The sequence below is a fragment of the Neolamprologus brichardi genome, chromosome 13, assembly GCF_056152115.1.
Source record: "Neolamprologus brichardi isolate AB-2024 chromosome 13, ASM5615211v1, whole genome shotgun sequence".
Taxonomy (NCBI): domain Eukaryota; kingdom Metazoa; phylum Chordata; class Actinopteri; order Cichliformes; family Cichlidae; genus Neolamprologus; species Neolamprologus brichardi.
The window spans coordinates 11143509-11168561 of NC_142116.1; the positions used below are offsets into that span (position 1 = coordinate 11143509).

General features: G+C 40.5%; 1 protein-coding gene across 4 annotated transcripts in view; it reads left to right on the top strand.

The window, feature by feature from the left end:
* Positions 1 to 25053, top strand: part of ryr2b (ryanodine receptor 2b (cardiac)) — a 76384-nt gene that overhangs the window by 15361 nt on the left and 35970 nt on the right. For 3 of the 4 annotated variants that reach the window (XM_087850135.1, XM_087850136.1, XM_087850138.1), the window contains exons 19-59: positions 614 to 806; positions 959 to 1178; positions 1315 to 1419; positions 5054 to 5157; positions 5783 to 5866; positions 6676 to 6835; positions 7024 to 7171; positions 7632 to 7849; positions 8489 to 8663; positions 8788 to 8996; positions 9109 to 9301; positions 9600 to 9732; positions 9850 to 9964; positions 10133 to 10293; positions 10491 to 10650; positions 11502 to 11588; positions 11790 to 12016; positions 12179 to 12392; positions 12496 to 13110; positions 13259 to 13459; positions 13608 to 13719; positions 13833 to 13973; positions 15563 to 15839; positions 15941 to 16055; positions 16257 to 16389; positions 16599 to 16702; positions 16964 to 17099; positions 17846 to 18032; positions 18260 to 18368; positions 19225 to 19345; positions 19614 to 19783; positions 19901 to 20121; positions 20783 to 20873; positions 20980 to 21120; positions 22103 to 22266; positions 22461 to 22539; positions 22689 to 22778; positions 23982 to 24119; positions 24213 to 24290; positions 24388 to 24463; positions 24596 to 24719. In XM_087850135.1, the coding sequence (XP_087706261.1) occupies positions 614 to 806; positions 959 to 1178; positions 1315 to 1419; positions 5054 to 5157; positions 5783 to 5866; positions 6676 to 6835; positions 7024 to 7171; positions 7632 to 7849; positions 8489 to 8663; positions 8788 to 8996; positions 9109 to 9301; positions 9600 to 9732; positions 9850 to 9964; positions 10133 to 10293; positions 10491 to 10650; positions 11502 to 11588; positions 11790 to 12016; positions 12179 to 12392; positions 12496 to 13110; positions 13259 to 13459; positions 13608 to 13719; positions 13833 to 13973; positions 15563 to 15839; positions 15941 to 16055; positions 16257 to 16389; positions 16599 to 16702; positions 16964 to 17099; positions 17846 to 18032; positions 18260 to 18368; positions 19225 to 19345; positions 19614 to 19783; positions 19901 to 20121; positions 20783 to 20873; positions 20980 to 21120; positions 22103 to 22266; positions 22461 to 22539; positions 22689 to 22778; positions 23982 to 24119; positions 24213 to 24290; positions 24388 to 24463; positions 24596 to 24719 (6529 nt within the window). The remainder of the gene's footprint in view (positions 1 to 613; positions 807 to 958; positions 1179 to 1314; positions 1420 to 5053; positions 5158 to 5782; positions 5867 to 6675; positions 6836 to 7023; positions 7172 to 7631; positions 7850 to 8488; positions 8664 to 8787; positions 8997 to 9108; positions 9302 to 9599; positions 9733 to 9849; positions 9965 to 10132; positions 10294 to 10490; positions 10651 to 11501; positions 11589 to 11789; positions 12017 to 12178; positions 12393 to 12495; positions 13111 to 13258; positions 13460 to 13607; positions 13720 to 13832; positions 13974 to 15562; positions 15840 to 15940; positions 16056 to 16256; positions 16390 to 16598; positions 16703 to 16963; positions 17100 to 17845; positions 18033 to 18259; positions 18369 to 19224; positions 19346 to 19613; positions 19784 to 19900; positions 20122 to 20782; positions 20874 to 20979; positions 21121 to 22102; positions 22267 to 22460; positions 22540 to 22688; positions 22779 to 23981; positions 24120 to 24212; positions 24291 to 24387; positions 24464 to 24595; positions 24720 to 25053) is intronic. The other variant, XM_087850137.1, reaches the window with a different exon arrangement.

Below are 25053 nucleotides of genomic sequence, written 5' to 3' on the forward strand. Positions count from 1 at the left end.
AGCACAAAATGCATTATAATAGATAATTTTTAATTTCCTTGTTCAGAATAATTGAAATGTCTGTAGTTAGTGCAATAAAAGCTGTGACTGCAATTGCTGAGCATCATTTAATTATCCACAGAGAACAATTAACATATTACTTTTTTCTTTCATGTTTAACATGGACAGAAAAGAGAGAGCAGTGGAGGCAATTACAATCTCAATTCGCAGTAGTGATGATTGCACTTCATCAAAAAAATAAAAACAAAAATCAAACCTTTGTATTTTGATAAAGATTTGCTTGTGCAACACAGACATCTCGTGTAAAATATGAAACGTGTCAACATTTTCTGGCTCGTTGCACTTTATTCTTATTTAGTGTGGACAGCAGTAGATTATCATTGATGTTTCTAATTATCAGGAATGGCTCTGCTGTGAGGCGTGTTCCTAAAGTTCCTTAATCTTTACAATATGTTTTACATTTATGAATGCTATAAAACATTCATTTGATTTGACTTTAGTTGTAGTGTTTCCATTTAATAAAGCTCAAAGCACTTGAATTCCCATTTTAAGTTGTACAGAAACATTAAAAATGTAAATATGAAGACTAATGAGTGTGTCTCCTGAATCTTAGGCTGTGTGAGCCGGAAAGTCAGCTCCCCGTTCCCTCACCTACTAAAAGATGATGATGTCGTTAGCTGCTGCCTCGACCTAAGCATTCCCTGCATCTCATTCCGGGTCAATGGTCTACCTGTGCAGGGCATGTTTGAGAACTTCAACGCTAATGGACTTCTTTATCCTGTGGTCAGCTTCTCTGCTGGAGTAAAGTTAGTATCAACACTATTATTGTTTTTTTCTTTTTGTGTGTGTGTGTGTGTGTGTGTGGGGGGGGGAGGTTAATGTTTATTTTTTATTTTTTTTCAAGAAATCCACAAAACAATAAATTTTCTCTTCCTCTTTTCTTGGAAAACAAAACAAGAGTTCGTTTTCTGTTTGGGGGAAGGCATGGAGAGTTTCGCTTCCTGCCACCTCCAGGTTATGCTTCTTGCTCTGAAGCTCTTCTCCCAAAAGTCAGACTGAAGGTACAGCTGTGTCAGGAATACATTTTGGATCATGGTGAAGGGAAACAAGAGCTTATTGGCCCCTTAGTGCCTGTCACTCCAGTTACCTTCACTCCGACAACAATAGACATCAGTAAGGTAAATCTTGTTTTACAAAGACGAACTGTTTGTATACTTAAAGTCTTTATAACTAATTTGTAGAGAATCATTTGCTCAGAGAAATGACACCATCTCAGAGTAGTTTAGCTACTTATGCAGTTCTTTTACCCTACAGGTGGTATTGCCTCCACAACTTGAGGACATTCGAGAAAAAATGGCTGAGAATATCCATGAGCTCTGGGTAATGGACAAGATTGATCTCGGATGGACACATGGACCAGTAAGAAAAGTCACAAAATGTATAATTTTATAAAATTGCATAACTGATATGCAGTATTGTATAAAAGTCTTGAGCCACCCCTCATTTCTTCATATATTTAAAGAGGAAACGGAAAAATAAATGCACTGATTTATTGAAACATACAGATATCCATGGAGTGAAGTATGTAAGGCAAACAGAGTATATAAAGTTTTAATAAGCTTGAAAATCAGTATTTGGTGTGACGACCTTTATTCTTCCACACAGCCTAAATTCTGTTTGGCAAGCTTTCTTGTAATTACTTTAAGTAGTCTTTAGGAAAAGTTATCCTAGCTTCTTGAAGGACATTCAAAGCTCTACTTTGGATGTTGGCTGCCTTTTGTTCTTTTCTCTGGTATGATTATTGATGCCTGATGCCCAGGCTCTTGGGAGGCCAGTCCATGACTGCACTGGGAGTGTGTTTGGCATCACTGTCATGCTGAAAGATGGTATTGTATGGTGGATCAAAACCTGATGGCACTCTTCTGCATTCCTAATTCCATCAGTTTTCACAAGATCCCTAACACCACTAGCTGAAATGCAGACCCAAAATGTAACAGTTTCACACTTACTGTTGTGCCTTCTCCATATATACACGGATGATTATTTGAACCAAATAGCTTAAATTTGTTATGACAGGGCTGTGTGCAGGCAGGAATGGTGGACCCAAAGTGCAGACACTCGGAGATAAAAGGTGAACTTAAATACAGCTTTAATGCTGAACTCCAAAAAGTAGCAAAACTGAGACTCCAAGGTAAACTTATGCAAACAGAACACACAGCTAGATAAGAGTAGATTGCGACACGGACACAAAGAAACACAGGGCTTAAATACACAGAGGGAGCAATCAGGGAATGGGTAGCAGGAGGGAAACACAGCTGAAACAAACGAAACACAAGGAGCCAGAAACCAAAACACAGGGAACAAAAGTCTAAAACAGAACAAAACAACAGCACTGAGGCCCAGGAACAGTCCAGAAGAAAACAAACAAAAAAATCCATGAAAGGCGCAGAGGCCCAGGTAACAGTCTTGAAAAGGTGCAGGGGGCCGGCCCGGGGGACGACAACACAAAAGTTCTGGAGGCCGACCGCAAAGCCAGCGACCGTGATGGAGCAGGTCTGGAGGCCGGCCGCGCGGAAGGCAGCTCAGAACGACACCGTTCAGGAGGGCGTCCATGATGGCGATGCCATCGGCCTGGAAAGTGGCCGGACAGGATGAGGAGGACGTGCATGTCGGACAGGACGAGGACGTGCATGTCGGGCAGGACGAGGACGAGCAGGCCGGGCAGGACGAGGACGAGCAGGCCGGGCAGGACGAGGACGAGCAGGCCGGGCAGGACGAGGACGTGCATGCCGAACAGGAGGAGGACGTGCATGCCGGACAGGACGAGGTGAGGAACAGGTGGCGGCACTGCAGGCGGCAGTGTGGAAACTGCAGGAAGTGGCGCTGCAGGCGACGGTGTGGGAGCCGCAGAGGGTGGCGCTGCGGGCAACGAAGATTGGGCGGGCCCCTCGGACCCCCCAGCGGAGGCGGAAGACGGAAGACAGCTGGAGCGGTTCTCCAGAACCACCAGCAGGAACAGACGGCTGAATAAACGACTGAGGAGGTAACTGAGCAGGTGACTGAGCTGATAGGTGAGCTAATATTTGAGCTATGGATAGAACTTTAAGTTGTATTGACTGTTGTAAAGATGGTAGTAATGGTGGGTAAGGTGGTGGATTAGCAGTAAGCTGAGCTAGTTGCCCTGAGCCTCCAGAACCTGAAGAAAACTGCTGGACGGGCTCACCTGAGCCTCCAGCGAGGTCAGAAACAGGTGCAGGTGCCTGCCGGACACCAGCCTCTCCCATCCGAGGAGAAGGTATGGGTGCCAGAGCTAACTGGTTCACGGTCATCCTCACCCTGGGAGCCGGGACAGGCACCGTCAACGGCTGGGCAGCTGCTGTGCCCACCCGAGGAGCCGGTACGGGTGCAGCGACAGGCAGAGCCTCAGCCGGCCTGGACACCGGAGCAGGGACCAGCTAGACCTCAGCCTCCCTCACCTGAACCACTGAAACAGGTGCAGGGGAATGCTGGGCCCGAGCTGCCCTGGGAGCAGGAACACTACGGGGCGAAGGAGCAGGCTCAGCAAACACAAACTCCTCTACAATGTTTTTTAGCTTCCTACCACCACCACGTCTAGCAGTCTTAACAGTCTCAGAATTTACAGTGTTCACATGATTGTCTCTATCCAGCTCAGAGGGAGCAGAATGAAAACAGTTATTATAACTCACCACGGGGAGTGGCTGCGCAGAGACAGAGTGGCGACCGTGTGAGCGTTGCTTTCTCCGGGAAGTGGGAGTTGGCAAACTGGGCTGCGAATCCTCCAAAAGACCGGGCTGCAATGAGGAAGCAGAGAGTTTGTGAAGCTCCGAACGTGGCAGACCCAAAAACAGAGCGAAGGACGGCAGCGGAGTGAGTCTAACGTCCAGCGTCACGTAATCCTTCTTCCTCCGCCGCTTAACCCTCTTGTCGGACTGGAAAAGCGGGGGTGGAGACGAAGGTGTAGTGATTGGAGATAAAGACCATGTGCTCAATCTTATAGACCGAGGCATAGGTGCCGGCTCAGCCGTAGCCATGGCAGTTTGGAGGCTGCGGGGCCCTCCCCAAGCCAAACGTGACCCATAGAAGGGTGACTCGAGCTCCCAGGCATGCTTAGTCTCCTGCCTCACCCTCTCCTTGAGGAAGGCAGAAACTGCGGGTCGCCGATACCACACTGAGTCTGCTGGGTCCATGTTCTGGTCGCGATCTTCTGTTATGACAGGGCTGTGTGCATGCAGGAGTGGTGGCATCCTAACAGAATTTGGATTCATTACTCCATAAAACCTGCTATCAGTGATTTTCTGTCCATTTCTTGTGCAATTTGGCATACCTCGGGCTTTTCCCCACATTTTCCTTCCTTAACAATAGCTTCTTGACAGCTGCTGAGAGCATTTCCGATGAGGCTTCAGCAAACAGCAAACAGCAGATGGATCACCTGAAGGACATGACATCCTCTGTAGATTTTTTTTAAGCTTGCCAATTTTTCTTTACCCTTCACTTGTCCAGTTTCCTCAATTTATGGGCACATTGCACATCATGCCTAGATATGCCAAATTTTCAACTAATAGCTCTTTAGGAATTATCTTGTTGGTGCAGAAAATACTATTTTATGCCTGTCAGCCTGTGTTATCTTTGGCATTTGTCAGCTAAAGAAATCTGAGCAAATGATGTGTTTTTGTGACCAGCTGCTAGTAACAAAGTATCTAAAATTACAATTTAAAATTGCTCAGTTTTCTGTTATGTGTTGCCACAACAATGGTTTATCTTTTGAGTTGGGTGCTTTCTTATGGTTGAATAAATCATCGGTTAGTTTGAAGTGTCTTAAACAAGCAAGCAAAAAATGAACATTTCTGTTAAGATGGTCAGGTACAAAGACTGTAATGCTGTTAGCTAATTTGTTTCCAAAGAAAGACTCCTTTGAAGCAAAACGTAAGGAAATGAGGCTCAATGACACTCTAATGAATCATCATTACGATTACTTTTTAAGAAATCCACATGGTTTTTGCTTGCCTTGCAAAATAACGTCTCTCTCAAACAGGTGAGGGATGAAGATAAGAGACATGATCCTTGTCTGGTGGAGTTCTCCAAGTTGCCAGACCATGAGAGAAACCAGAACCTTCAGATGGCACAGGACACACTCAGGTGAGCTCTGTTCTGTTTCATACAATAATAATAATAATAATGCAGCACGGTGGTTAGCACTGTTGCCGCACAGCAAGAAGGTCCTGAGTTCACCCTCAGTTCCACCGTCAGGCCAGGGTCTTTCTGTGTGGAGTTTGCATGTTCTTCCTGTGTTTGCGTGGGTTCCCTCCGGGTACTCTGGCTTCCTCCCACCATCCAAAGACATCCAGTGTGTGGGGATAGGTTAATCGATTAATCCAAATTGCCACTAGGTGTAAATGCAGGAGTGAATGTGAGCGCGAATGGTTGTCTGTGTGTGTTGGCCCTGTGACAGACTGGCGACCTGTCCAGGGTGTACCCCGCCTCTCGCCCTATGACAGCTGGGATAGGCTCCAGCGCCCCCCGCGACCCTGAAAAGGATAAGTGGAAGCGAATGGATGGATAATAATAATAATAATAATAATAATAAAAACCCAGTGTGCTTGATTATTATTTTCATTTATTTTTTATTTATTTATTGAACGATTTTTATTTAAAAAAAAAAAAGATTGTGACAGACCTTGTGCTTTTCAAATCTAATATTTAGTAATTAGTAAGTAGTGTCTGCTGCAGTAGTGAATTTTCAAAGTTTTATTCTTCATTGGAGGACCCTGCTGGCACTTGGTTTCCACATCGGATTGATGGATGATCATGCTGAGAAACACATGAAGTACATGAGACTTCCTGTCAAGTAAGTGAAAATCCACTAAAAAAAAACAACAAAAATCCACTATGCAAGATTTATGCATATATCCTTTTTCTTATCTGCTTATCCAGTTTAGGGTCATGGGGTTGCTGGAGTCTATCCAAGCCTAATGTAATATCATGTTTGATTTAATTTAGTCTTGTTTAGCTGTGAGTTGCATCATGTCTAAATTAAAGTAGCAGAAAAAGATAAGGACCATCTTATGGTGGTAATGGTAACTCATTTTATGAGGCTACAATAAAGAGAGGATACACAACTGCAGTTCATATTCATTTTATCTTGTATGCTTTCACTAGGAGAACATCTCACTTCAATTTCAACACTCTTCTTTGAGCCATCCTTGCAAACAAATTCTTTTTAAAACTTACAGCTTATGTCAAAGAATAGTTTAACTGCGATAAAACAGCACAATGAACATCACAAACCACCGCCTACTGAACACACTCTTTTCAAACGCTCAAGATGTTTGAAGTGTGTATTTTTCCTTTGCAGCCTTTAGTCATATGTTGGCCCCTTTAAATTCTCTGAGAATTTTTCTTCCCCACTTTTTAAATGCAATTTTGTTTATTTATTTATTATTTATATTTCTTTAACGTTTATTGATGTTCTGCTTTATTTGTTTCGTGCGGTTCAAGCGGGGTGTAGGCCAGGAGGGAAAAAGTGAGCATTTAGTTTACTCAAGGCAGTTAAAAGTATTTTATGCAGGAATGGTACAAAAATACTGTTTAGTATTCAGGAACTGTAACTGTGATCCTGTCACATCTCTGTCTTTTTTGCTTTGTTTTCTGTCTTAGGTATGAGCAGATGACTGGCTACAGGCCTGCTCCAGTAGACCTGAGCCAGGTGTCTCTGAGCTCAGACCACGAGGAAGCAGTTAACTTGCTGGCAGAGAATGAACACAACGTATGGGCCAGAGAGCGAATCAAACAGGGATGGACTTATGGAGCGCAACAGGTTTATGTTCTGTGCTGGATTACTTCAGTTTGTTTCAGCCTTACACAAAAGTACTTTTTCCAGAGTGTTAAAATAGTTATAATATACTTTATATAGGTATTCACATAGTAGCAAAAGGTTATACGATGAGATAAGTTTATAGCGTCAAACATAGTTGCCCCTCTTGCTCCTTGCGTCTGTACTTTTAGGATATAAAAGCAAAGCAGAGCCCTTACCTTCTGCCCTACAGCCTTCTTGATGAAAGAACTCGGAGAGTGGGAAGAGAGAGTGTCAGAGAGGCTGTCTGTACCCTGCTGGCATACGGCTACAGCCTGGAGCCCCTAAACCAGGAACACAGTATGTTTCAAAGATCTGTTATAAAACTGTAGCTTAGTGCACATCGTATGTAAGGTAATCAGTGTAAGTTCAACTGCGATATATTAACAAAGTAGTAAACAAAGGTTTATTTGTATATTAATCATACTGCAGTATTTGCCACCATTGTTTTCCCAGAGGGATTTTGTTCTACAACGCTTTTCCCAAAAACGAAACTTGGGGCATTGTAAAAAATGTAAATAAACCTAGATTGCTAGGATTTGCAAATAATCTTTAGCACATATTTATGTAGAAAATAACCTAATGAATGTTAAACATGACAAACATATTTTTATTACATGTTTATTTATTTAGACATATGTGTAGATGTAGGATTTTGATGATTAGTGGGGATTTTCTGCTGTCTCTTACATTGTATCCAGAATTCCAACTTTTTTTGAAATAGGTTTATGGCAAATAACAATATTTTTCCTGTTTCTTGGCTTTACAGCTACATTATCAAAGCCATGTTTCTTCTCTGCTGAGAAATGCAGAGTGTTCAGACCAGATAAATCATATGCTGTGACCCAGGGGAAGTGGTATTTTGAATATGAAATACTGACAGCAGGGAATATGAGAGTGGGCTGGGCCCGACCAGGCTGTACCCCAGATAAAGAGCTTGGCTCAGATGACCAAGCATATGTCTTTGATGGATTTGAGGTGAGATATAATTAAATTTGACATTTCTTACTTTGGCTACTGACCATTACAGTAGCTGAATGGGAATCGGCCCAAATTATAATGGCTTTGTTAATGCATATTTATTTATTTTCATCTTTTTTTAAATTTACTTAACTAATGAACTTTAATTAACTGTTTTTTCTTGCTATATAACTATAACTGAGACTAGGTGATGTTTTAGAGAGCAGACAGAAGGAGATATGTAGGCACAGACAAGTATCTATTGAAAGAAACTGAAACATTAGTTACTTTTTTTGGACCTTCTAATGTGTCACGTTAGTTGCATATCCTTGCAGTGACTCCTGACCTCATATTGTTGGTTGACCAACACAGAAGGTCTCAGTTACTCCAAAGCTGTGTTGATATGATTAATTAAGATCAAACAGTTCCAGTTTTTAGTGATTTGTTTTCCATAAGTATCATATTTTGGTACTAACATGTGGTATATGGATTATTAAAAAATTGTAGAGTTTTTAGATAATTCTTCAAATAGATAGCAGTAACCTCATGCAAAATATACTTTATGACTTTTCTTGTATTGGCTCTTCTGGGTTGTTTTTTTTTTGCCTTTGGCTTTTTGCACTTGTCTCTTTCCTTCTAACTCAATGTTGCTTTCAGGCTCAGTGGTACCATCAGGGCGGCGAGCCCCTGGGACGTCCATGGCTGAGAGGTGAGGTGGTGGGTTGCTTGGTGGACATGGATGAATGCACCATGATGGTTACGCTCAATGGAGAGCTGCTGTTTAATGACAGAGGATCGGAGCTGACTGCCAAGGACTTTGATATTAGAGATGGTCTGTAAAAGTTTTTGGCTTTATACTTTCTGCTGCATTTTGATGTTTCTAATATAGCTGTACTATACCTTTATTTAAAAGTCTAATATCGGAAAACTATATTGCCACTTCCTGTGTCTTCCAGGCCTATTACCTGTGGTTAGTGTTGGGGTGAACCAGGTGGGGAGGCTGAATCTGGGACGCCAAGTAGGCTCTTTGCAATACTTTACTGTGTGTGGCCTGCAGGAGGGGTATAGACCTTTTGCCATCAACATGGCCAGAGACCCAGCTCTGTGGATGAGTTGGAAACAGCCTCAGTTTACCTCCATACTACCTGATGATCACTATTTACAGGTAAATTTACAAGGTTTCCTTCACCCATCTACAGACCTTGATGACCTAAGGTTGCTAATAACGGTGATCAGTTAACACAGATCCTGAAAACCTTGTTCAAATCTTTTTCAAGGTTACAAGAGTCAGCGGCTCAGCGGATTCCTTATCCAGCCTGAGGGTCTCCCAGTGTATGCAACCGCACCATGGTGGAGAAAGTGAGATGGGCTATTATCGCCTCAGCATGTCTGTCGGATGTGCTGCTGTCCTCAGAAGCCCACCAGGGGGGGTGCTTCCTGTGGCCTCCAGTGCTCTCTCTCCAAGCTCAGGTTTATTGATGTTATATACAGTATGTTCAAGTTTGAAATCTTTTGTTACATCGGACCACATTAAAGCTCTGTTTAGTTTGACATAATTTCAACAAGCAAATATCTCTAGACCTGATGCAAGATCTGTTATTATTATTATTAGGCTACTGGGAGAAACAATTAGTATGGGTGACTTGCATAGCTGCAGCTATCCAGATTATCCACTGTCTATGCTATTGATATTCTGCCATTATGACCTTGATGAGCCTGCTTAAGCTCCCAGGGGCCCTGCTGTAATTAATGCCTGTTGTCCTTTTAGAAAGGAAAGAGCAGGAGGAGGTGGACTCTGACTTTGAGGTGCTGATGAAGTCAGCCCACAGCTATGCTGGTTCAAGAGATGAGCTCAACCATAAAGATCATAGTCACGACAAAACATCAAGACTGAAACAGCGGTAGGTGGTAGAGAAAGAAAAATGAAGAAAGTATGGCCCATGTCCTTTAAAATTGAATGCAAAATAACACAATAACTGTGCTTTGCTGAAATTAATGTGCGTTTCTTTGTCTGTAAGGTTTATGCTGAAGAAGACCAAACCAGGCTTAGTCAGCAGTAACTCATCTGCACGGCTCCTCGAAGACGTTGTAGTTGACAAGGATAACTATGATCACCTTATCCAGAGCTCCAGAGTAAGGCTTCATCTTCTCATCATCATGTGAAAATGCACAATACAAAACTAATTGTAATGCAGTGTGCGTCACTTCTTTGCCAGCACATATAATTACCTGCCGCAATAAAACTGTTGAATGCAAGATGCAAATACCAAACAGTGACACCGACTAACCTTTCTGTTTCAGTATTACTACTCAGTGCGGGTTCTTCCAGGCCAGGAGCCATTCAATGTGTGGGTAGGCTGGGTGACCTCTGACTTTCATCAGCATGACATGACATTTAACACTGACAATGTCCACACTGTGACTGTCACCCTTGGAGATGACAGTGGCAAAGTCCAGGAAAGGTTGGTGAACAACAAAACAGTTTTATTTAGTATTTTAGGTGACTGTATCAAGAATTTTGAATTTTTACTGAATAGAGTTGTTTTTTTTTCCATAATTATCCTTCATCTGCTGTAATTACTATATTTACTGCAGAGGTGTTATATTCCAGTGTGCTGTAAATTTCCATTAAACAGACAGTACCCCTCTGTCTACACAGCGTAAAGCGGTCTAACTGCTATATGGTTTGTGCTGGAGAGGCAACAGGCCTGTCTCAGAGTCGGAGAAGCACAGGATTGGAAATTGGCTGTTTGATTGACACAACCACTGGTCTGCTTACATTTACCTCCAGTGGAGTGGAGATGGCCACTTTCTACCAAGTAGGTCACACAACAAACTGCGGTTTTTTTTAAATGTATTTTTTACTTTAATAAATGTAAGTTTTATACATTATGTCTCATACTGTTCGATATAACGATATACATCGGATGACGATATCTATCTATCTATAAACGTCTATCATTTCATATTACGCTATAGTTTGTTTCGTGATTTCGCAAAATAACCTGTTTACGGCAATATTTTTTTTCATCATGATGGTCACTGTAATTTCTTAAAGTTCTCTCTTTCTCTTATGATTAAAATAAGCACACTACGGACGGACAAGCGACTGTTTTTATGCGTTGTCATTAGCAACAATGGCGGTAAAACCATTGCATGGCTCCGCCGTCTGCTTGTTTATTTTCCACATAAACCTTTCACAATAAAGCTGAAGATCCTGTTGAGATTTTTCAAAATAAACTGAATCACGTGAAAGAATACGCAGAATGTTTACGGATGAGAAGCAAAAAAGAGCCGTCAGGTGCTAAAAAAACGTTAGAACAGGCTTTTCCCCGCAGCACGCCGTGTAAATACTCACAAAGAAAATGTCTAAAAATGTATAGTTTCATGCATTGGTCAAAGCACTTGACTCCAGGTACACGACTAGCTTAAAAAAAAAGACTTCACGCATATCGAGTTGCCGGAGATTTACAGAATCTACAGAAAATGTAAAATTTTTGTGATATATATATCGTTGTCGGGACATGAGATTTTGGTCATATCGCACAGCCCTACTATGTATGTAACACTTGGAACTGAACTTGGGGCTGCTAATGTTATAATGTCAGTAACAGGCAAGTTGTTGGATTGCATTATTAAACTGAGCATAAACTGTTTCCCTGCAAATCAGGTGGAGGCAAGTACAAAGCTCTTTCCTGCTGTTTTTGTCAAACCCACCACCAAAAACATGTTTCAGTTTGAACTGGGACGCATCAAGGTAATTCAACTTTCATTATTAAACCTGGCTAAGATACTTTTTTATTTTTTTTAAGCAGGTTTTGCTTATTTTGTGGACAGATTTGAAGAGTAATAAATTATAATGCAAGATGTTAGCCTGAATTTCAGTTTGTTTTTCATACCATGCTAAAATTGTCATGTATGACATAATTTCCTATATTTGTCTTCTTCTTGAATCCAGAATGTGATGCCACTGTCCTCAGGTTTGCTTCGGAGCCAGTCAAGGAATGTCACTCCTCAGTGTCCTCCTAGGGTTCAGGTCCAGTGGCTGAGGCCTGCTTCATGGACTAGAATACCAGACAGAGCACTGAAAGTGTTGGTTGATCGACCAGATGAATGTCACGGCTGGAGAATTCAATGCCGTGAGCCCTTACAAGCCATGATCCTTCACATTCCTGATGAAAACAGGTTAAGGAGACAGGATTTGATCTTTTACAGATTTAAGTACAAAGAAATATTTTCAAGAAAATAAAGAAATTTTGTTCCAAATGTTGTTGGTGCAAAAGCTTTAATTAGATTTAGGGTTAATAACAGTGAAGTTGCATTTGCTTTTTGATGCTATTCATGTAGGTGTGTTGACATTTTGGAACTGTCGGAGCTTGATGACCTCTTGACCTTTCACAACAATACCCTCCTGCTCTACTGCTCTTTATGTGCTCTTGGCAACACCAGAGTTTGCCATGCCCTCTGCAGTCATGTGGACCAGTCGCAGATTCTTTATGCTATTCAGGATCCCTACCTCCCTGGCCTGCTCCGGTCTGCATTTTATCAGCTGCTTTTTCAGGTGACTGCTTGTTGGAGGTTAGATAACATTAACTGACAAAAGAATAAGTACGTCCTGGTCTTTGGAGAATATCTGAATACATTTTATTGTTTTTGTCCTCAAGGTTTTCCTCAGCAGCTACACCACAGCCTGTCTTATGATGAACCATGAATACATAGTTCCTATGACTGACCAAACCAGAGAAATCACCCTTTATCCCAGTCCTATTAATGGTGGGGATAGACAACCTCCAGAGGGAATACCAAGTGCTAGTTGTAGCACATCCCTTAAACCTCAGATGCATTTTTCAACTCCTTGCTTTATCAGAAGCGATTGCATAGAAGGAGCTAGTGCACTGGAAATAGCCTGCAAAGACAGCCCAGAAATCTCTCTGGACGTTTTAAAGAATCTTACCGTGGAGATGCTGACTGCTGCAGTTTGGGCTGTGGGTCAGGATGTAAGGGATCCTGCAGGAGGCAAAATCGAACTTTTGCTTGTTCCTTTATTAAGACTTTTCTACAGCCTCTTGGTTATGGGGGTGTGTAGAGATGAAGACTTAGGGAAGATTCTTAGACTCATGGAGCATTGTGCATTTGCAAGGCCTGGAACACCCATAGAGAAGTTGGAAGAAGAAACTGGTGATGATGAAGAAGAGCAGAAAGGAGTGATCACTGAAGAAAGTTACACTGTTAAACAAGGACTTCTTCAAATGAAGCTTCCAGAAGCTGTCAAACTTGAGGTGAACCAATCTGCAAAAAAATGTTTTTTTTGATAATGCTCTTTCTTCTCTGTGGGTCACTGGGGATTGGCTTCATGTGCTGTGTTGTTTGAATCCTTTAAGTATGTTTAAAATTAGCCATGAAGGACTGCTTTATTTTATTTTCTAGCTCTGCCACTTGCTATCCTACCTGTGTGACTGCCAGGTTCGCCACAGGGTAGAAGCTGTGATTGCTTTCTCCGACAGCTTTGTTGGCCAGCTGCAGGAGAACCAGCGGTTTCGCTACAACCAGGTCATGCAGGCGCTCAACATGTCTGCTGCCCTCACTGCTCGCAAGACAAAGGAGTTCCGGTTACCGCCACAGGAGCAGGTTGCATGATATGAATACTAACTAAAAGGATAAAGTTATAGCATTTGTTTTGCAGTGGTTTATGTAATGTAGCTGTAACTCTGAAGAAAGCATGTAACACACACTTGCCGATTGTCTATACATATTGTAATCTCTCACCTGACTACAGATCAATATGCTGCTGACCTTCAGAGAAGATGCGCAGCAGGAGAACTCTCCGTGTCCAGTGGAAATCCAGGAGTTTCTTCAAGACTTCCATCACCTCCTCGAGACACACTGTGGTTGGAGCACAGCTTATCTTTGACTGATTGAATTTTTATTGAGCTAGGGAGTTATAAAAAAGCTCCAAGAAAGCACTGAGGAAATCCCATTTTATGCTGTTGTCATTCTACAGGCATTGATTTGGCCAGCACCTCAGAGGATGAAGAGGATGCAGAGATGTCTATAAAAGAACAACTTCTCTGTCTTGTGGCGAGAGTCTTTGGCCGTAATAAGTCATCAATGGATATAGACGGGTGTTCTTCACATAGCCCTAGTGAATACAAGTTTTCTGTTTTTTCTTACTTTGCACATTTTGCTCTCCTGTTGCATTTTATCACCTTTATAAGTCATTTTATTTAGCTGCACCTGTGATCACGCAGCATGTTTTTGGTTACTAACAAATCATGCAAACATAATGTTGGTGAAGGAGATGTTATATTAGGCCATGCCTAGTGTTGATGTCATTACGCATAGAATTAATGTGTTGCATATAACCTAAGTGATAAGTAACTTATTACTCAGTTGCTCCCTGGAGAAAGTAATTTGACACATAACTTAAATTACACCTGTTTTACCCTGTAATGTGGTGTGTTTGTGGCATTGTCACATAATTACCATTTAACTATATAAACCTCAAGTGTTTATGATGTTTAAGTATGAATACATAGCTGATAGCAAAGTTGAAAACCAGCTTCATTAGACCTCTTCATAATCATCATCACAGCAATCTGGATATATCTATTGTGTTTTCTACCACAATGTTGTCAGTTCTAGTTGAATTAAATAGAAAGGGTAGCTTGCCATCAAGAAAGGCACTTTCTAAGTCTATAGCACACCCAGTTTAAACACAATAGAGAAAAAAAAACTAACCTGAAGAAAGTCACGAAAAACAATTATAAGCTGTTGATTGAGTCATTGATTGATGTTAGACTACGTTAAGTCTCAAAGCAAAGTTTACGTCAAATAGGGTTTGTCTCTACAAAAATGTCAAACATCAAAGAAAAGGAAGGTTCATAAGTTTGACCATTTGGCTTGTAATTTAACATAAGCTGCATCAGCAAGGCCATTAACCATTACCACAACCACACAATCTTAGAGATTAAACTGCTTCATTCATAATGCTGCCCAGTAACAGAATAGCCATTGGTAGCAGGAGGTAAACAGGCTCAAAGGAATTAAGTCAGGGAGACAGGAAGAGACCCTACGATGTGGAAACTTGAACCCTAGGAGCAGTATGGTTTTAGCAGATTTTAAATTGGTTACAAACATTCCCAGGTAGAAATAAAGTCTACAGTTCTACAACGCTGACCGTTCATCACTGCTTTTGTTTAGATCAAGCTCTGGATGTTTGGCTGAGGCTGGTTTACACTCTGCCTAAACATGAGTCTGGGTTCTGCTCTAGCTTTGTGTTATCTTTGCAGATGCTTGCAAATAATTGTGTTATCAGCAGGTGTTTATAACCGAGATACAGTTTGCACTGTACCCACAGGTTTTTGTACTTTAGTGCACTACAAATGAAAGAAGTTGTAGACTGCGCCACTGCTTTTCTCTCCTGCACGTGAACTGAAGTCCCCTGATTGCAGCGCAAGCGTGTCTGTCCACTATGCATATAACTGATGAATCTTTAGAACTCAAGTAAAAACATGACAAAACATGACAAAGTAAAAATATCACAGTACCCCAACACTGGCAATATTTACTGTAAGTGACATAATAACAAAATTGTTATTACCTAATAAATGAAATTTCCAATGTTTTGCTATCTCACACACATCCATTAATCAATTTGTCATTTAAACACAGATAATAGGATTTCGAGCCTGTCCTTTTATCTCTGCTTCTCACCTGGTGTTACTCTTTCAGAGTCCCTCAAAAAGATGATCTCTGAAACAATGGTGCGCTGGGCTCAAGAAAGTGAGATTGAGGACCCTGAACTAGTCAGTGCTATCTTCTCATTGCTGCACCGCCAGTATCAGGGCCTCAGGGGCCTAATGGAAAGACCCTTATTCAAAGCTTATACCATCAAGCAGTCGTCACTGGTGGACACCATGGCACTCTTGTCCTCCTTGGGCCAAATCCGCTCCCTCCTCAGTGTTCGCATGGGGAAAGAGGAAGAGAGGTTGATGATCACACGACTAGGGTAGGAATAATTAGTTGCTCTTGTATAATTTTGATTAGTGTCCAAGTTTCCATTACCATGTGGTGCCACAAGTTTTCTTACATTTTTGGTAACATCTACAGAGATATCATGAATAATAAAGTTTTCTACCAACATCCAAACCTAATGAGGGCATTGTCGATGCATGAGACTGTGATGGAGGTGATGGTCAATGTTCTTGGAGAAGGGCAAATAAAGGTGAGAAAATAGCTCAAATGTATAGAAATAATGTGGAGGAAATACATGAAATCAAAGTTTAGATGTTTATTTTTAGTTTAAAGGTTAGAGTTCAAATTAATTTCTCTTGTGGCTAATTTGCATGATTCAGTCTAATCACTCAGCGTCTGCCCCTTTACAGTTTGCTTTCTCTGTGTGCTTGTTTTAATTTACTATTGCCAGGAGATTACCTTCCCTAAGATGGTTGCCAGCTGCTGTCGATTCCTGTGCTATTTTTGCCGTATCAGCCGACACAATCAGGGAGCCTTGTTTGACCACCTCAGCTACTTATTGGAAAACAGCAGTGTCGGGCTAGGTAAATGTCAGTTTTCTCTGCTATATAATCTCACTGGTCTTTTGTAAAGACCACACTTGAAACATTTTTGATGGTAGTTTACTGAAAATATATAGAAGTAAACTACACCGATATACATTATTGTGTTTTGCCCTTATACTAATAGCCTGGCATAATGGAGAATTTGAGCCCATGTTTCAGTTGTTTTATGTTTTTTTGTTTTTGCAAAGCTTCACCGTCCATGCGTGGATCCACTCCTCTGGATGTGGCTGCAGCTTCAGTTATGGATAATAATGAATTGGCCTTAGCACTGAGGGAATCAGACCTGGAGAAGGTAACTCTGTATTGACCAGAAATTTTACAGTCCATTAGTCATTCTGTAGACAGTATACTGGCTTCCTTCAAGTCAATAATAATGTATAATTAATAAATATGATTCAAGGTGCAGGGGAAATGCAGCAGTATATATAGACAGTGGAGCTTAAATATAATATATATATTTATAATATTAAAGTTTAGTTTCTAAGAAAGCTATAATGTTAAGAAAGATTCAGCTTGAGCAAATAAGTTTTTGCTGATAAATCTTTTTTTCCAGGTGGTTCAGTGCCTTGCTGGCTGTGGTCTCCAGAGCTGTCCAATGCTAGTGGCAAAAAGTTATTGCGATATAGGGTGGAACCCTGTGGAGGGCGAGCGTTATCTGGATTTTCTACGTTTTGTTGTCTTCTGCAATGGTAAATTAATGATTTAAGTTTTAATTTTTAGTATATTTGTTCATACAAATAAATATGAAAAAATAGAATCAAAAACATGGACTAAAATGTCACCCTGATATTTGCGACAAAGTTACACGTGGGTCGTTACATACATTTGGTTGGCTCGATTATGGTATTTGATCTGTCACACAAAAAGTTTTAGCTTGCCAATTTCATTTAAAAAAAGTGCAAGCTTAATTAATACTAATAGAGTATACTGTATAATATACATTTAATTCTTAATATATACATTTCATTTGCAGAGCATGCAGGTCATTTATTGCTTCTGAAACTTAAAACACAGTGTTGATAGGAGCAAAATGCAAATTTAAAAAGGAACAAGAGGCTGAATCATGTCACGCTCCTAATTAAGCTGCAGTATTTGCACTAGAGGTAATTCACTCCGCTATTGATTTTCCTTAGTCTGAAGCGGTGCCCAAAAGTCATCTGTTCAAATTGCCCTTGAGGCTGTTGACAGTTCAGCCAAATGGCAATGGCCCTCTGTACCACGTGCTCCTCAGTATTTACAGCTTCACCTCGTCTCTGTGCAGCACTTGAGTTGTGCAGTATATTGTTTTATATCACTCTACAGAAGATATATAACATTTTTATCCTCTAGCTGTTTAAATTGATCAGTTTTCTTTGTGAGAGTCTTTGTTAATATATTTATTGTTGTGGCAGATATTGAAGAATAAAAATCAAAGCTGTGTGTTGATTGGTCACAGGCGAGAGTGTCGAGGAGAATGCTTATGTGGTGTTGAGGCTGTTGATTCGTCGACCTGAGTGTTTTGGCCCTGCGCTGCGAGGTGATGGGGGAAATGGTCTCTTAGCAGCCATGGAAGAAGCCATCAAGATCTCTGAAGACCCTTCTATGGATGGTCCTTGTACCAATTATCATTCCAACAGAGCGCTGTCAGTATCAGATATATGCAGTCACATAATCGAAAAAAAATATTTATACTGGATTTAGAAATATTGTAAATCCAGAATCAGTGGAAGTAACTGTGATAAGCAACAAAAGAATCTGTACACATTAGCTTGTATCTGTAGAGGCCACCAGTAATATATGTTGATAATCCGTGATAGATAATATCAGGTCATTGCAGGCTTTTGATTGTTATGATTGTGTCCTGTAATAGAGATGTTGTCCAAGACGGCGATGATGATGTCATTCACATGGGGCACGCCATTATGACCTTCTACTCAGCTCTTATTGACTTGCTCGGTCGCTGTGCTCCGGAGATGCATGTAAGTGTTCCCTTAGCTATCATCAGCTTTTCCACATCAATATCTACTCGTGTGTCAACCAATAAAGCCTAATGAAGAGAGTCTGCAAACTTCTGTTAAAAGAATAAGCCTCAGACAAAAGTATGCATTTTAGATGCTGCATTGCATTTTGCCTAATATTTATTATGTAACCCACACTTGGTTACAGGTTTTTTAATGTTTTAAAGATATTCTCAGACCTAGTTTGGACTTACTCTAATAGAGATTGTTGTCCCTTGTTGGCCAACATTCAGTATACTGCAATAAGCCATTAAAGGCAGATTTACTGGTCAGGTCCTATTATTCATATTGATGATAGAGTACAACAGGGTGAATAAATGAAATGGTGAACATTGCATCAGATCCTCGAGCCATCGGGTTTTTGAGCGTGTCTACCTGACTGAAAGTGTCTGAAAACATTTATCATTTAAAATGATGCTTTTCTTCCCTCTTTGATGCTATAGCGCTAAAGAGCACAGGTGAATTAAAAGAAGGGGACTTTTTGTGCATCAAAGGCACATTGATGTTCTTTAGATAAACTACATTAAGATATTTAAATGCAATAATGTCAGTTTAACTGTATTTTTATATATTGACAGTGAATAACACCAGTAATTATTTTTTTTTATATTAAATACATGTTAATTTTGACTGAAAGGTGAATTTAAAAATAAAATCCAAAGTAACTCACAGGACGAGTCAGTATGAGGTTAAAAAACAGGTCATCATATGTTATAACACTGAAATTTTGTAACACTTATGATCAGTTATTTTATTAATTTGCATTATGAAAGTTGTTGATATTATGCCTTGAATGACTATTTTATTTTTTGTCCAGTTAATTCAAGGAGGCAAAGGAGAGGCAATCCGTATCAGGGCCATTCTGAGGTCTCTCATCCCTATTCGGGATCTTCAGGGAGTCATCAGCATCTCCTTTCAAATCCCTTCAGTCTCTAAAGGTTGAATAGGCCACATTGGCCAGACTTTGGCAGCTGTGGCTTTTTTCTAACTCATTAGACATTGATGCCTCACTCCATAATCGCTGTGGAAAAATAGTGGAGGTGGACGGAGGCAACTGAGGCTAAGCACCTTATCAGATATTAGACAGTACCAAACCATTCTTTCACACAGAGAGATGGGACCACATAGTTTTCACAGTAGATGTAAAGTACATAATATGTTAATATGACCTTGGTCATCAGATCTAATCTTGTCTTGCTTTTCCAGATGGTGCATTGGTTGAGCCTGACCTATCTACAGTGTTCTGCCCAGACCACAAAGCAGCCATGGTGCTGTTCCTGGATCGGGTTTATGGCATTGAGAGTCAGAGTTTTCTTCTCCACCTTCTAGAAGTTGGCTTTCTGCCTGACCTTCAGGCAGCTGTCTCTCTTGACACTGTAAGCTGAGAAATATTCATTTTTGTTTTCCATTAAACTCTATAACATCCACCAGTCCTTATGTAATCTGGGGAAACTTCACACCCATAAGTTAAACCTCTTTTTTTCCCTTTGCAGGCCGACCTAGGATCCACTGATATGGCTCTGGCCCTCAATAGATACTTGTGTACTGCTGTTCTTCCCCTTCTCACCAAATATTCAGTTCTTTTCCATGATTTAGAGGACCACATCTTGCTGGTTGATTCTCTCATTCAGGCAGTCTACCGCCTCTCGAGGGCTCTTAGCTTGACCAAGGCTCAGAGAGACACTACAGAAGACTGTCTGTTGGCTTTGTGCAGGTAGGGTGTCCAGCTGGTATGAATGAAAAACAGAGGACAAGGTGAAAGAAAGTGGCAGTCTATATAATATGGCATTAAATGGATGGGGTTCTCTGAATGAGAGAGATATATTTAGAGGAAGTGTTGTTCCTTCCCTGAGTAACATAATTCAATATTGCGTTTTTCAGTTTTTGGATCATTGAGGTTTATTTGCAACAGATCCAAACTAGATTCACCTACATATCCGAAATAAATGGTTTGACAGCTGGTTTCACTATGTTTGGCTCGTAATTTCTGAATTATTCCAACATTTCCTTCCTATATCCGCTGACATCAGTGTCAGGCTGCTGTTTGAAAAAAAATAGCAACAGCAAAATATTAACCAATCCAGATACAGCTTATTCCCACTCATTATATATAATGAATCACTGGTAATTCTCATTTTCAAAATACAGATAATTGCCATATTAAATGAACAAGAGTGTGATGTTAATTATTGGATTTATTAACATTTTGCCAATGGCATTTTCTGAGTTATGTCATCCTTCTGAGATGTACTAATCAGTCAAAATATCGTTGTGCGTGAGTGTGTGGATGTGTGTGTGTAGGGGAAGGGTTGTTGTGTTGGCTGATGTGGAATTAATCTGTTTATGTGACTAATTCTGCAACCCTTGGTCCTCAGTAAACTCCAGCCACCTATGATGCAGCCTCTCCTTCGTCGGCTTGTCTTTGATGTCCTTCATCTGACAGACCACAGCAAAATGCCTCTAAAAGTGGATAATTAAATTTGGGCTTGCCACACACTGAATATGAAAATATATTAGTACACTGAGCTAAAATGATTAATTTTGTTAACTAATCACGACTTTCATCTATCAGCTCTTGACCAGTCACTATGAGCAAAGGTGGAAGTACTACTCCCAGTCTGGCAGGCAGGGTGAGCAGGGTTGTGCATCTGAAGAAGAGCTCTACCTGTCTACAAAGTTGTTCTGGGGGGTGTTCAAGGCCTTAGCCAAGAAGGTAAACTAAACTGATTATGTGTGTTAGTCTTGACTTGAGCTTATAATTACTTACTACTTAAGCACAAAAATAATTGCATTAAATGGGGAAAAAAAGGTTTTCTTCAAACTAATTCATCTCATGATACGTCCTTCATCTTTTCTTGTCCTCCTTACGAAGACAAATGGCAAAATACATTTCTCATGCGCTTCTTTAGTGTACTACGAGAGCCTGCATCGGGGAAGATGTAACACACTTGAGATAAGGTGTTAATTTTTCATTTCCTGGTATGAAACCTCCCACTCTTAAAGTGACTGTTTGGAAATGTGAACAGCATAATGTACGTAAAATATGTCTGCCAGATACTTACCTGAACGTTGCAGAACGGGAAAACATCAAAAGAAATAAGTTGATGAGGTCAAACCACCCACTCATGGAGCAGACATCAAACAGACTCAGAAGCAGAGCACAGTATTAGCACTGCACAGAACTATGAAGATGTTTTTCACTGAAATTATTACACAACAAAAGGCTTTTATATGTACAAATGTACATGCTTGGGTGTACAATATATCCCTTGCCCTGCTTATTGCACTTCTTGGTTGGGATTTTGATTGCTTGCGTTATGTGACACTGACAAATCTTTGCATATGAAAATGCTTTTTCAGGAGGAGTATGCAGTCATATGTTTACTTCCCAAGTAACTAAATCCATAACTTATTAAATTTTAATTGAATGAACTAAATACAGGCTCTGAAATATATAGGTGGGTTTTTGGTTAACACGATTATTGCAGTTCATATAAAATTAGTTCTTCGCTGTCCTCCCATAACCTGATCTCCTGATGTAGTGTTCCCCTAAATGGCAATGAAAATAATAAGGAAGACGCTAGTATAAGATGACATGCTGAGTGAGGAGCATGTCACGCAGCATCATTGTTTTTACTCTTTTTGATAGCTTGTCTTCTTGTCTAATTTGTTTTGTTTTTTATCTACTTTTATAGCCCCAGATACTTCAGTTATCGAGTCTGTGTGTGCAGTGCATCTCTGCAGTGGCCATGGCCCTGCCTCCTGATCATATGGAACAAAACTGCTTGTCGCACATTGAGAAAATAACCTCCATCGATACAGACGGACACTTTGACCCCCAGCCTGTAGATACATCCAAGTAAGATACCCCAAGGATATTTTTGGATGATTGAAAAGAGAATCGTGTGAAAATGACCTGATTAATCAGAAGTGTAACCTGTAATTTAACAGACCAAGTGTTGTATTCCGTGAATATTAATATTATGATTCGCAGAGATTAATGTGCAGTTTTAATTAAGGCTTAATAATGTATTATTTCTGTCTCTGCATTAGTGTATCAGTGCCAGAGGGGCTGGAGTTTGTTGTGAACAAGTATGCCGAGCATACTCATGAAAAGTGGTCACTGGAAAAGGTATCATATCCTGGTCTGGACTGACTGTCATCATAAGAATACCTTTGTACATATTTTTCTCTGTGGCCTTGTCAAAACATCTCTCTGTACCGAGTCCCTGATTTATTCTTTGTTTTTTGTTTAGTAAATCTGTGTGTTTTCTCTGCCAGTTTGTCAGTGGCTGGGTTCATGGAGAGCACCTATGTGAGAACACCAAAGTTCACCCTCGCCTCAAGCCGTACAGGGCTCTTGCTGAAAAGGTACAGATGAAGTAGTCAGTTTTTATGGCATGTGTGGATGTTCTTCATGTGTTCTTCAGTAATGACGGTGGTGATATCCTAGATGTACAGAGACAATTGCATATATACCAAATGTCAAGTAGAGATGGGTGATTTGCTTCACAGTCCAAACATACTGTGACCCCCTCCCCCCTTACCTGATGTAGAGGAGACTACAATTTATTCCTCACTTCCAGCATGAAGACATGTTTGAACATTGACTGATTTAGCCAGCTGTAATTATTGAACATAAGTGGCAGGATATCAGCTGAACACCTTTAGAATTATTAAGGCATAACATTTACTGTCTCTTTAATTTTTTTTAACTTTACATACCTCACCTCGTGCTCCTATGCTCTTCACCTCTGCCCCTCCGTGCACAGTGGGGCGGAGGTGAAATATCCTCTGATCAAATATGGTAGCTCGGCTGCACTCCTGCGTGGAGCGCAGCACACAGAAGTCCAGCCATGTGTGCGAACGCCCATGCATGCCCAGACATGTTTGTGCTGCACATGTCAATCATATGTGGAGGTGCAAAATTAAGTCTTTAAATAATGCAATTTATTAAAAATCTCATATTAATGAAAATATTATTTTAATAAATCAGTGTGGACAATAAATAAAACTCTGCTTGACTGATGTGCTGTTGCCGTTACATTTAAACCATCCTCAATCCATGACATCATCGTCTGCTGGCACAACCTAGTACATACTGTAAAATGCTAAAATTGTGCAACACACAGTGAGTCATAATCTTGTGAGAAATCTCATTTACATATACAGTACTGTATATAAATCACATTAAAAGTGTTAATATTTTTGCAGAACAGTGTGATCTTCAAGTCTACTAAACATTTACTTTTCAAACATATTTGATCTGATTTTTAACCTTGACAGCTATGTGCAGTACAATTTGGACATCTTTTAGGACCACTGCTCAATAGAAACATGAGTGGAAATGCAGAATAGATCCACATTGTTTACTTTATGGGACACATTTCTAAAGGCAGACAAGATTTAGCCCAGAAAATAACATCCATGTGATGCCTGGTACTTGGAGGCTGGCTATATGCACTCATTGACAGGCTGTTACAAGTTCTTGAGCTACTTAAATAGTCTGCTGTCCCTTGATACCTGCTTATTTTAGTTTTGCATTAAACCTTTTGTATATTTCTGATTTTCCAGGAGAAGGAGGCGTACCGCTGGGCCATCAAAGAGACAATAAAGACTATGCTTGCATTTGGCTGGAACATAGAAAGGACCAAAGAAGGAGATGCGTTTAGCATGCATCCATGTACACACAGGGTCTCTCAGTCTGGACAGGTATATGTGCTCATGTTCTGCTTGTTCTTGTTAAAGCAGCATTGCTTACAAATAACTTTTTATTCCATTAATAAGACGTTTTTTTTGTCCTAGCTGTCATTTGAAGGCGCATCAACCTTCAGCCCCAAACCTGTGGACATGAGCTGCATCACCTTATCATGGGACCAATGTGTAAGTTAAAGATTAGATATTAGAACTGGCAGTTGACATATTATTCAGTTATGTTAATTTTCTTCTTTCTTATCTCTTCTTTTTGTATCATCCTCAGGCCATGGCTGAACAGCTGGCTGAAAACTACCACAGTGCCTGTGCTAAGATGAAGAAATTAGAACTTGAGAGTAAAGGTGGCATTAAGTGTTGATAATATCTAGTTAATCTCCTCTCTTTTCTCTTACTCTTATCTCATCCCCCTTCATTTTAGGAAGAGCTGAACAGCTAATAAAAGTGCTATGCATTTCACTCATATCTATTCTCAGGAGGAGGTAGCCATTCGCTGCTTGTACCTTATGATACCTTGAGTGCCAAAGAGAAGGCTAAATTCAGAGAAAGAGCTCAGGATGTCCTCAGGTTCCTTCAGCTCAATGGCTACACTGTGTGGAGGTGAGTACAGAATACGCTTATGATTACACCAGGGCGATGCAATTCAGCGTGAATGAGGTGCTCCATTTTCATGTCACAGTGGCATTTCTCCCTCACCGTTGATTAGAGGCACTGTAGCAGTCAGTCCACAGCCTTTTTTCTTTGTAATAATTTCCAGTACAGGTCACAACCAGAAATAATTCGATGTGTAAGATAAATGTATTACCTCTTTGTCATCCTGCTGCAACACTTGCATCTTTGCAATAAAAATCTTGAAATTAAAAAATACTGTATTATTAAGTATTTATGATTAAAGTTCAGTCTTGCTTTTAGTAGTGGTGTTTCATAAATCATA